Source organism: Arachis hypogaea, chromosome 10 (genome assembly GCF_003086295.3).
Source record: "Arachis hypogaea cultivar Tifrunner chromosome 10, arahy.Tifrunner.gnm2.J5K5, whole genome shotgun sequence".
Taxonomy (NCBI): Eukaryota; Viridiplantae; Streptophyta; class Magnoliopsida; order Fabales; family Fabaceae; genus Arachis; species Arachis hypogaea.
In genome coordinates this window covers 114,802,506-114,814,478 of record NC_092045.1, presented here as the reverse complement: position 1 = coordinate 114,814,478, position 11,973 = coordinate 114,802,506, and the positions used below count along the sequence as shown (strand labels likewise).

General features: G+C 30.5%; 1 protein-coding gene across 4 annotated transcripts; it reads right to left on the bottom strand.

The window, feature by feature from the left end:
- Nucleotides 1-707: 707 nt before the first annotated feature.
- LOC112716911 (protein argonaute 4A) lies at nucleotides 708-7,257 on the bottom strand. 4 transcript variants are annotated; one of them, XM_025768953.2, is made up of 23 exons: nucleotides 7,128-7,257; nucleotides 5,700-5,958; nucleotides 5,397-5,599; nucleotides 5,103-5,321; nucleotides 4,884-5,020; nucleotides 4,700-4,797; nucleotides 4,521-4,612; nucleotides 4,129-4,294; nucleotides 3,927-4,043; nucleotides 3,732-3,839; nucleotides 3,563-3,625; nucleotides 3,372-3,485; nucleotides 3,129-3,294; nucleotides 2,913-3,025; nucleotides 2,688-2,825; nucleotides 2,465-2,604; nucleotides 2,313-2,378; nucleotides 2,103-2,166; nucleotides 1,855-1,966; nucleotides 1,707-1,780; nucleotides 1,323-1,417; nucleotides 1,191-1,222; nucleotides 708-1,017 (listed from the first exon to the last, which is right to left on the bottom strand). In XM_025768953.2, the coding sequence occupies exons 2-23, from the start codon at nucleotides 5,928-5,930 to the stop codon at nucleotides 842-844; spliced, it is 2,724 nt and encodes a 907-aa protein (XP_025624738.1). In that variant the 5' UTR covers nucleotides 5,931-5,958; nucleotides 7,128-7,257; the 3' UTR covers nucleotides 708-841. The 4 variants fall into 4 exon arrangements, with proteins under 4 accessions (XP_025624738.1, XP_025624740.1, XP_025624737.1 ...); XM_025768955.2 differs by having other exon boundaries at nucleotides 5,700-5,948; nucleotides 7,128-7,255; XM_025768952.2 differs by having other exon boundaries at nucleotides 7,083-7,252.
- Nucleotides 7,258-11,973: the final 4,716 nt, after the last annotated feature.

Sequence of the window (11,973 nt, the reverse complement as noted above, 5' to 3'; positions counted from 1 at the left end):
CCAACATCAATTAAAGAAGAGTGAAACATATTTTTGTTTTCAAAATTTATTAAAAGTTTTAATAATATCTCTAAATTTTCTTTTGTTTTCAAAAATTTTAAGACTAATTCAACAACAATTTTATAAAAACAACATTTAACACAAATAAGGTCATGTCATTTGAATTATATAGCTTTAGGGGAGTCAAAAATACACTTTACTCATTAAAATTTTTTTAAGATTTATTACATATAAAAAACTAGAGCAATGCTAGAGGGCCAGCAGTTTTATTGAATTTTGGCCAGCATGTAACCAGCAGAGGAAGGTGAGCCATTGGATGAAATCTCACACCAATCTCACACCATCAAATCATCATTGATGGCTAGGTGATGGCTAACAATCACAAAAATTGCTGGCCCCTAGACTTTTCCAAAAAACTATTGTCTTCCTTACTTAGCTAAGAGACTCATAAAATTTTCTCTTCTTTTATGGCTTGCCATTTTTATTAACCAGCAACCATACATACCCAAATTTATAAAACTCAAAGTATTTGACAAAATAAAATATATCTATGTTAAAATATATAAAATAAAAATTTCTATAGAAATTTTCATTTTTAGCATTTAAAAAGGATGAAAAACTTCAATATCTAGTTTGCTACTTTTGTATTCTCAACAAATAATCTAAAAAATTCCAAGAAATATATTAAACATAAACAGCACAAAAAATACCTCAAAAATTTTAATAATTACTCGGCCAAAAAAAGTATGAACACTTGAACTAATAACTTGGTGTATTTAATTAAAATAAACTACAGCTGGTAGCTAGAATTCAAAAAAGTCAGTGGAATATATATAATGTTTTAACAGAAGAACATTGAATTGGCAACATCTTGGTGAAGAAGGGGTAACTGAGGAACATGCACTGCACCAGGAATTGTAGTTCCACCATGGCTAGAAGATGTCTCAGACAGTTCATCAAACTTGATAAATTGTGCCATTTGGGCAGCTGCTAAGTGAGCATAGCAAACTGGAGCAACTGCAATAATGCATTGTGTAAAGTCTATTAAATATTAAATAATCTCAACCATATAGCTATCTAAAAAGTTCACCATGATCATGTATATGAATGTGACAATATACATAATTATTACATTCTATTGAGTTTATTAAATATCATATTAGCTACCATTTATAGAATATAAGTTATACCTATTGATATGGCAGTTGTGCTCCTCTGGTATCTGTTGAAAGTTCAGCAAAAAAAATTATGATCCATTATTATTCATACACAGAGAGAATTCTTATACATGTAAGCCAAGTTAATCATACTTAGTTACTTACACATAAGAAAGAGAATGCACTATTTCTTGCAAATCATCAGCAGAGAACCCAATTTCATCATGTAAAACTTGGTAATGAGTAGGTCGAGTTGTCCCCTATACAAATAAAAAAAAATATACAGAAAATATGAAACAAGAATTGTGAAGGTAAAATTCTTGCAAGAAATACTATTTAACCAGCTTCACCAACTAATGAATAAGAGTTCTTGGGTAGGGAAGCTTTTGTGTAGTATATTTATTAATAGGATTTAAAAATTGAATTACATTGAATAAGAGTTTAATTGAAAAAGACAGTTAGCATTACTTAAATATTAATGTAGTATCATGCCATGGAAAATGGTTCAATAATAAAATAAATTAGAAACCATTTGACAATAATACTTACAATCATGCCAGCATGAGAACACATATAAAAGTCATTGTTCTTAGGATGGCAGATTTGGCTGTCAATAACAGTTCCTGCACAAAAAAATAACAACTTAATATCAATTTTCATAATTTATTTTGCATATTCTGGTGGACATGTGACTGACCTGGTGGAACATTATCTGGAGCATTGTCCTTAAAGAACTTAGTGTGATGGTTCTTCTGAGCAACAATAAAAGTGAACTTGGGAGACCATTTCTCATCAAGATATTTGCATGCCTGAAGAGTGAAGAATTATTCAATTTCAATGGAATTCCCTCTTGTTTTAAAAAAATGATATATGCACACTAAAAATCAAATACCAATTTTTGTGTGATGATAACTGAAATCTAAAAAGGCAAATCCAAATTAATACCTCTATGATTGGAACTAACTCTTCATTCAAGACCTTGATGAACTGTGATTCACTCACTCCATCCCTAAATATAGCATTTGGAAATTATAAATTTAGACCTTGTTTCTATATAGTAAAAATGTTAGATGCTGAATCAAGCATAGTCATTCTAAAATTTTGTAAATCATCATTAGGACTAATACATGAATCCTCAATTAACTAATCCAATACCTGAAAATTATGATTTGTTGAGGCTTCCTTTGATTTGAAGTTTCATAGAAGTCCATAATTAGCTCCCTGAAAAGAACACAATAATAACATACATGAACGAGGACTTCAAATCTCTTCAACTGCAAACTAATGCCATTATTATCTACACTCACCTGATGATACCTTCATCTTTGGTACCATCATTGGAAGGAACAGGCTTAAATAAAGACTGAATCATCTCAACTTTTGGTGATTGAGTGCGAACTGCAGCTCTATAGCAGGATATTGAAGGCCATTTCCTTGAACTCACAACCTGAAAATGCACATTTAAGCATAGTGATTTTATTCTATCAATTAAGACTGAATGTGAATTTTGTTGCGAAAATAATATCATACCGCGGCAATAGATGGTACATCCGATCGGCCTGGTGATCCATGAGATACATCCATACCAAGAATTAAGGTAGCTTCATTATGAAGTAAAGGTATAGAAGGAGCACACTCCATTGACAGAAAGGAATTCATTCCACCAAGCTGGCATCACACAACAGCAAAATGAAGAACAGGACATGACAACTATTTCGGTTACAACTTAAAAAAAGTGAATGTAGACTAATATACCTTTGCATTAATTTTCAGGAGAACATTAGTAATATACTGATCATTAATTTTTGTTGGTGCAATACACTGTGTTGCAACTCCTTCATCAGCAAGACTTCTCCTTTTCCAAGGTCCTACAGAACAGTTGCATTAATTGAGGAATTGTATAGTGAGTACCAACAAAACTAAAAGATTATATATATATACACACACACAAATGAGACTTCTTGATCCTACCATAAATATCAGAATTCTTTCTCTCTGGAAGAATGCACAACAGAAGTTGAGGGGGGCCAGGCAACTTGGACTTTACAAGTTGATACATCCTCTCGACCCTAAGAGGTGCTGGATCGCGCCTTGAACGACCATCCTCTTCGAATACTTGATATGGAGGGTTTATGTACTACAAAAGAAACCAAAAGTGTCAAATGAATGATGTATCACAACATCAACAAACTAAATTAGCCATAAAACTCTTACAATCCCCTTCATTTCAGCACACTTCTTGATGGTATTACACAGAAAACGTGTGTCACAGCGAGCTGAGAAGTTTACAACGGCCCAGCGCTCAAGCCTCATAGGTTTAACTAGTTTCTGAAATATGGCATTCAATGTTAGATAAACAACTGTAACTTTTCAAAAATAACAAGATAAAACAATACAAAATAAACCTTATTGTTGAAATTCCAGCGCCCACCCCTTGGAATGAAGCTCTCCTCATTTCCTACTACAAGCTGCAAATACAAGAGACACATGAGAACACCTTCAGAGGCCTTAAAATGCAAATGTGAATAAAAAACTAAACAGATTTAAGAAGGCTGAGGAGATGAAAACACATACTCTTGGGGGCTGCAGAATACGACCTTCAACCCGAGTAAAATCAGATTCAATGGTAATCCCAGAAGAGCGAAGCATAGGCTCATTACCATATCTGCTGTTTCTTAAAGACTGCCAGAAAGTTAACAATCATTTAAAACTATGCAAATCAAATACTTCTGTGTTGAATTGAAATTATCAGAAAAGTTCATTACATACACCAGCCAAAGCTTCTTTCCTTTCATTGGGCTTTTGCCTTGACTTCTCAACTAACTGAGCCCTTTGCAAATTTGTCAATGCCTTGGTATACCGCTGCAATGAGATCAAGGTGCATAGCTGCAATGCAAAGCAAGAACATAAGATTAGTGCTTTCCCATGCAAAAATGCTTTTAAAATCTATGGACATTATGTTTTAAGGCACCTCCACTGGAAAATAAGTTGGGCGCTTTGGCTTCCCAACATTGATGCAGGGAAAATCAGCAGAATAGGGCAATTCAATCCCCTTATGGTGTTTATAGTAATTGTAAACTGTGATTTCAATTAACCGTGGTTCGCCATTCGAGTCCTTCCCATCTTTCATTGAAAACCTGCAAAAAACCCAGGTTCTCCTCATTGGTATGGGAAACATTCTAATGCTATAAAAATTAAAAAGGCCATGCATATTGCATTAAGATCAACCCAATTGACATGATGAACCTTTAACAAGTTTGAACAAAAGCTAGCAATGCTATTATAACTATCCTAAATTCTTACCTCTCCAACAAGCTATGCAAAGAAAACAGATTTAGCAACCATATTGTTTAAACAACTTACTTCTGAGTCCTGCAAGGATTATCACTGAGTCCACTGATTTTGTACTCAATATTATTAGCCTTGATTCTGAGGTTTTTCAGCACTCTTTTTGCCTGAAGGTAGACAAAAACAAAGCATCACATTTCAAAACACACAAACATCAGAACCTTGATATAATTAAAATAAGATAGCAATATTGCCTTGGTCCAATCAATAAGATTTGGATGCTTCACATTCTGATTCTCACAAAGGAAGTCCAGTACAGGGCCAGGCTTTACAACCATAGTAGTTGACACATCTTTAAAAGAATATAAGAACAAATGGTGTCAATTCAAAAACACAAGGAAAACAGAATTTTCCATGCATGTACCTTTAGAATCTTACCAATATTCAGAGATAAACCTCCTTGAGTGGGACGGAAACTTGAATGGAAACCACGGCAGCCTTGAACACCGCCTCCTAGGTCAGTATAATTCCTTGGATTGTCGTGGAAGAAGGATTGGCGGACAAGGAGACAGCCCCTATAAAGGAAAGAAAAAAAAAGTAAGGATCAGGATTTCATGGAAAGGAAAACAAGTTAACAAACAGGCTTTTGTGACATACTGCTTTGCTGCATGCTGCCTCAGTATGATGTCAAGGACCCTCAATGCTTCCTGGAAGTGCTCGGAATCTTGTCCACGCAAGGCATCTGCAATTGCTTGGATTGGGATTTTGGCTGCATAACTGATCACTGCCTTGATAGTTTTGGACTGAGATTGGCGCCTCATTCTCTTTTTCTCTCCATGAGAGGGGCTATCATGGCCATCACCATGCGTTCCAACCCTGAACCACAATATTATGCACTCAAAACCAATCACAACAAAGAATGCAAACCAATGAAATTAAGATGACATTTACCTCCTTGATGAAATATCCTCCAGCACAACAGTGAATTCCATCTTTTTCTCTTTAAGAGAACCAAGAGTAAACAAGCTTTTCTCCCCATCATATGCAAAATTCTTGTTTTTCAGTTCATCATATGTTTCATAAACTTTGTCTATGACCTTTCGGCCAATTCCTTTAGCTTCAACTGGATTGCCATCCTCATAGGACATAGCAACCTAGTAAGCCAACCATAGTCATGATTTGAACATGTTAATTAATAAACATGAAAGCATGCATATAAACTAAAGAAATGAAACAAGGAAGGAAAGGAATTACACTATAATGAAAGAAGAGACTGTCCTTTATGCCCACACCGACTCTAAAATGGTTACTTAGCAGCTGTATCTTCTGTCCCTTGGTCCCAACACCTCTTCTAACCATAGGCAAGAACTTTGTCTGAGATTCTTCTTTCCCTGCCTTAGGTGCTTTCCCAGATTCTGCTTTCGTAGGAACAAAATTTGCAGGAATGATTGGTGGTGGAGGTGGCAGTGCTTCTGAAGAATCCATTGATTCTTAAGTCCTGCTCTGCTCAAAACTATGTTAAAAAATGTAAGCATACTTATTTAGTGCAGCAGAACAAAATAATAATAACAATAATGGCTAGTCAAAATCATAAATGCTTAATCAGAAACACAAAAATATATGAACATAACCATTATTAGAACTATATAGAATTTTAAAGCATTTTTGACTAAGCTACCCATGTCAAACATCAGCATAACCATTATATACATGACTTGTTAACATACCACATAAAATATATTTGGTATTAAATTTTTATATGAAGTAAAAAAGCTAAATCATTTGAAAAGTAAAGGTATCCCTTAGAAAATTACTAAATAGCATATATACTTGAGTAAAAAATAAACTAGGTATGAATTGGAAAGTGACATCCCAATATTATAGCTTGTTGTTAGTGTTAATGATGACTATATTTCCTAATATGGTATAAAACTACAAAAGCAAGCAAATTTTTAGTAGGTTGCATCTTCATCATTTGTAAAACAAACACAAAAGATTTAAAACAATTGCAATGAAAATATTGCAGGATCTTTAACTAAATGTGGTAGACAAAAATAAAATAGATGTGCCAGAAAAACCTACATTGCCACATTGGCATAATTTTTTTTTCTTCTTTCTTTGTTTTTTGGTAGAATGACATAACTTTGGTTGAATATTGAATAAGTTTAGTAGTATTAAAAAAAATACAAGAGTCTATTTTCAACTTCTCACGATGTTCTTCAAAATAAGATTTAAAAAAAATATAATAAGTATTGATGCTTATGCTAATACACCAAAAACCTTCAACAGAGACCTAAACAAAAATAAAATAAAATAAAACAACAACAGCATTTAAAAAGAAAATAAAAAGAAAAGCAACCACTGGTGATATATTTTAATGAAAGAAACATATATTATGAAACAGAATAGTTACTATGGCAACAGAAACTCATAACTCATATATGAAGAAGGAAGTTAAAATTTTTTCAGTCAAGTTATCCAAGAAAGAAGAAAGGCTACAACTTTAGAGAAGTTCGCAGCTGGATTCACATTCACGGAACTAACAACAAATACTTTCAAGCAATGTGAAAGAACCTAAACCACATAACAAGGATTCAAGTTTCAAAGAAATAATAAAGAGCTGAAACAAACACGCACAGGTTCTTCAAAGATTTGACGTTGAATATCGATCGATCGAGATACCTGTGAAGAGTTTGAATATAGAGGAGTGTGGTTACAGCTTGCAGAAGAAGCAAAGAAAAGAAAGAAAGAGTGTGTGAGAAAAGTGAGACGTAGAAGACGAAGCGTTACTTAAAAAGGTTATGAAATCAGAATACAAAGATGCATCACAGCTATTCTTACTAGCTCAGTATTTATATTAGTATAAAATTAATTAATTAATTAATTAATTTATTAATTTTAAAACTCATAGCTATTATTGCCTATTATTATTGTTGCCTTTCTGATTTCTGAACTTCCCGTCTTATTTGGTTTTTTAGGATTTCAAGGGATTGGATTTAAATTAAATATTCAATTTTTTTTTGGTGACTAATTAAATATTCAACTTGATTATGGGATTTGTTACCCTGAATATTTTTTAGCACAAAGATTGGGAAATAATAAAATTCAGTTAATGTTTAATTAATTTAATTTTCGGATTTTAAATTTATAATTTTAGAAGTTTTAGATATGCTGATTTTTTTTTCTAACAAAACAGTTTGATGAAAATTTGTCAGCGAAAAACATTCAGCGAAAAATTACATCATTAGATTTATTGGTCTTCAAAGACTTCTAAAACTAAACACATTTTATCCTTCATTAGTTTTTATCCAAAATTCTTCATAAATTTATTTTATACTTCTTATCTTATAAAATTTATAAATCTGTCACAAAATTCTTTGATGATATATATATATATATATATATATATATATATATATATATATATATATATACTTAAAAAAATTGACAATAATAATTTATTTTGCAAGATTTAAAAAATGTTCAAAATTTATGTACAACCAAACACAAAAATAATAAATTTGATTTTTTTTTTCTGAAAATGCTATTATTTAATATTTTGTCTGATCCGTTGGGGTTTCAGTTTTGGTGTGCCTGAAACCTGCGACTTTGTGAGTGGTTCTGAAGAACACTTTCTGTGCCATGACCAATTAATTCGTGCCACGTGTAAAGCCCCTACACGACCCTCTCACCTTCTCGTTTTCCCCTACACAACTACAAAGGATGTTTTCACTACTATTTTGATAAATTTAGAAAATAAAATCCATCTATTTGATTATGATTTTGAATTTTTTATTGCATTCATTTGATTTTATTTTTCGATCTAATTTAATTGTATTCAAATGATTGCTATTTATATTGAATCAATTTGTATTTAACTAGATTCAAACTATTATAGTTTGGATTATATTTATTTATTCAATTTTAAAAAAATAATTTCAAATTTTTAGAGTTTATAATTTGAATAAAATAAAATTTAAAATATTTTAAATTTAAAATTTAGATAAGATATAAATAATCTAATCTAAATTACAATAGTTTGAATAACATGGCTAAGGATTTGATGATTCCAGAACTTTTGAACTATTAAATGGTCTTGTAATAAAATATATTTTTTAAATTTTTTTTAATAAAGGTTAAATAGTTCTTTTTTAATTTTAATTACAAATTAATCCCGTATATTTTATTTAATTATAAAAATTATTTTTTATTTTATAAATTACTATTTTATCATTCATCTATTATGTTTATTAATAATCAAAATAAAAAACAATAACGAATTAGATCTTCCATTAATCGTAATAAACTTTTTGGCAATTCCAATCAATTAAAAGTTTATATTTGAAATGGTATTTTTTTGAAAATCAATCGATTAGATTATCAAAATAATCGATTGAATTTCAGTTTCCCATAACTCAATCGATTGGACTACAGGTTATCACAAAACAATCGATTGAAAATTGTAAGGCAACATGGTTTTCGCAAAAATCAATCGATTGGTCGTATTACCCAATTGATTGAACGATGACTAAAATGTGGATTTTTTTAAAATTCAATCGATTGCTTATACTACTCATTCGATTGAATTCTTCCAAACAACCTGAGGTCTCACAATTCAATCGATTAGTTATGTTACTCAATCAAGTCATCAAAACAATATGCATTTGCCAAATTCAATCGATTGAAAACTTCAAAGCAATATGTATTTGCCATTCAATCGATTGGTGGTTGTGTTACCCGATTGAAAGCTTTTACAATTTTTCTCTATTTTTATGCACTATAGAGATATTTTAGTTTAAAAAACTCATATTTTTACGATGAAATAATGTGATTTTCATTTATTATTTCAACAACAATACCATATAAATTTTATGTCTTGTGAATTATATTTTATTTTATATGATTAATTTATGTAAAAAAAATTCCATATCTTTTTATTTGTTTGCATTCTATTTTATTCTTTTCATTTGTTCAAGATTTGACTTCTTTATTGAATCTTGACTAGAAAAAAAAACACCATGCAATATATATCAAAACATTTTAATAATTTGTTCATATATTGCTAAGACATATATGAAGTATATATATTACAAATTTTTAATTAATTCTTTCTAGATTAACAATGGAAGCTCCCTTTCCAATCTTCCGTTAGAGCGATAGGACTTTTAGACTTATCATCTTCAGATTTTACAATTTTCTCAGGAGGCACACGATCTATTATTTCCTCATTGTAAAGCTCTAATAACGTTACTTTGATGTTGTGCGAGCCTCCAATATATCGAACATCTGTTTCACAGCTCCGGAGATGACACCAGCATCACTCGGCAAAGGATAATTGGATTTCAATACAAAACATTTGAGCAGACATAAAAAGTAATTAAAACAGGAGAATATTGAATATCTCCTACACCGCTGATATCCCCTACACCACCGGTATTTTCAATTGGGGTGTTTGATATGAATTTCTCAAAAAAGGAGGAACATTTCAAGCAACGAATTCCCGGTAAAAAATAAGAACATTCATTACCAGCCAATACATGATTTTAAAAAAGGTAAGTCAAGAGACATTATAACTACCCAGGCATCGAGTCATAAGCCTGCACCACTATCTCATGATACATAAAGAGATTGATACACGATTCTAATGGTGGGATTGAATAATTGGTGATAGATTTATTCACCACTTTATAATGTTAATATTAAAGAAAAGATAAGATTAGAGTATCTAAATAAAAATAAAGTCTTAAAAATTGAAAATAGAATTTTAAAATTAAGATAGATGAATAATAAGATAATAATTTATAAAAACGATAAGAAAATTGAAAATAGTGTAGTACACAATTCAATCGATTGGGTAACACCAATAATCGATTGAATTGGGCAAATCCATATTGCTTTGATGACTTCAATCGATTGGGTAGTATAAGAAATCGATTGAATTTTAAAAAACCAACATTTTAGTCCTCGTTCAATCAATTGGTAACATGACCAATCGATTGATTTTTGCAAAAACCATGCTGCCTTGCAATTTTCAATCGATTATTTCGTGATAACCGTTAGTCCAATCGATTGAGTTATGGAAAACTTGAAATTCAATCAATTGTTTTGATAATCTAATCGATTGATTTTTAAATAAACACGATTTCACAGTCTTGACGAACGTCACGGATCAAATATAAACTTTTAATCGATTGGAATAGCCAAAAAATTTATTACGATCAATAGAAGATCTAATTTGTTATTGTTTTTTATTTTTATTGTTAATAAACATAATAGATGAATGATAAAATAATAATTTATAAAATAAAAAATAGTTTTTATAATTAAATAAAATATATGGGGTTAATTTGTAATTAAAATTAGAAAAGAACTATTTATTAGTTGTTAAAAAAACTTAAAAAACATGTTTTGTTATGAGACCATTTAATAGTCCAAACGTTCTGGGACCACCGAATCCAGTGCCGAATAACATGAATTAAAAAAAAAGTATTGCTACACATCTAAGTATTTTTTCATCCAAGTTTATCCAAATAGATATAATACTAACAAAAATCATTCTCATTAAAAGAGCGTCGTTACATGCGCTTTTTCTTACACGTATATGTCCTCTTCTTCTTTACAATTCAAGCATACCTCCTCCTCCTTTGCGCACGCAGATTTCTCCTCCTCATTTTCTTCTCCTCTTTCGATATTGTCATCACCAACATCACAAATATTTTGTTAATGGATTATTTTTTCAATCGAATTGAATAAAATGCAATTGCTAAATTAAATTGAATTGAATGGACGTAGGTGTTCTTAATTGAATTGATAATCTCTAAATTGTAGATACTGGTGTTTTGAATTTGATTTTATATAATGGATAATGTTTCGTTCATTTAATACTATACAATTGTTTCACCATAATGATGTGTTCGGTTTATTATGCAGAAAATTATTTTGAATTTGATTTTATATAATGGATAATATTCTATTCATTTAGTACTATACAATTGAGGAAGAGGAAGAGGAGAAGAAGGGAAGAAGAAGAATCTATGTGAATTTGGAAGAATAAGAAGAAATACGAGGAGGAAGAGAAGGAGAAAGAGAAAAAGGAGAAGGAGAAGAGCGCGTGATTTGAAAAGTTGTTACAACACCTTGGATAGACTTGGATAAAAATTTTGTTTGGATGTAAAATTTTTATTCATTAAAAAAATAATTAATACAATACAAATCACAATCAAATCGAATAAAATTTGATTAGATTGAAGAATTAAAATCAATCTGAAACAAATAGTAACAAATTATATCGATTTTGTTTTTTAAACTATTTCAAACATCTCTACATTCTAATCTTATTAATTTAAAGGAGATAAATATACACATAACTATAAACGAAATCTTATATACCCAAAAGTACAGTCATCATATATTTGTAATTTTATTTTTCGACTCATTTTGAATATGTATTTTTGTATTTAAACGTGTATTATCTACCGATGTCTAATTTAGTACTTGATTTTTTGTGTACACCTAAATTGTAACATTG

What these genes read in the sequence shown, in the direction of transcription:
- LOC112716911 (XM_025768953.2), bottom strand. Translation starts at nt 5,930, where the DNA reads ATGGATTCTTCAGAAGCACTGCCACCTCCACCACCAATCATTCCTGCA. An exon ending in AGTTAGTTCCAATCATAGAG is followed by an intron (nt 1,967 to 2,102) that starts GTATTAATTTGG and finishes TTCACTCTTCAG; the next exon opens with GCATGCAAATATCTTGATGA. An exon ending in GTTCTCATGCTGGCATGATT is followed by an intron (nt 1,418 to 1,706) that starts GTAAGTATTATT and finishes TTATTTGTATAG; the next exon opens with GGGACAACTCGACCTACTCA.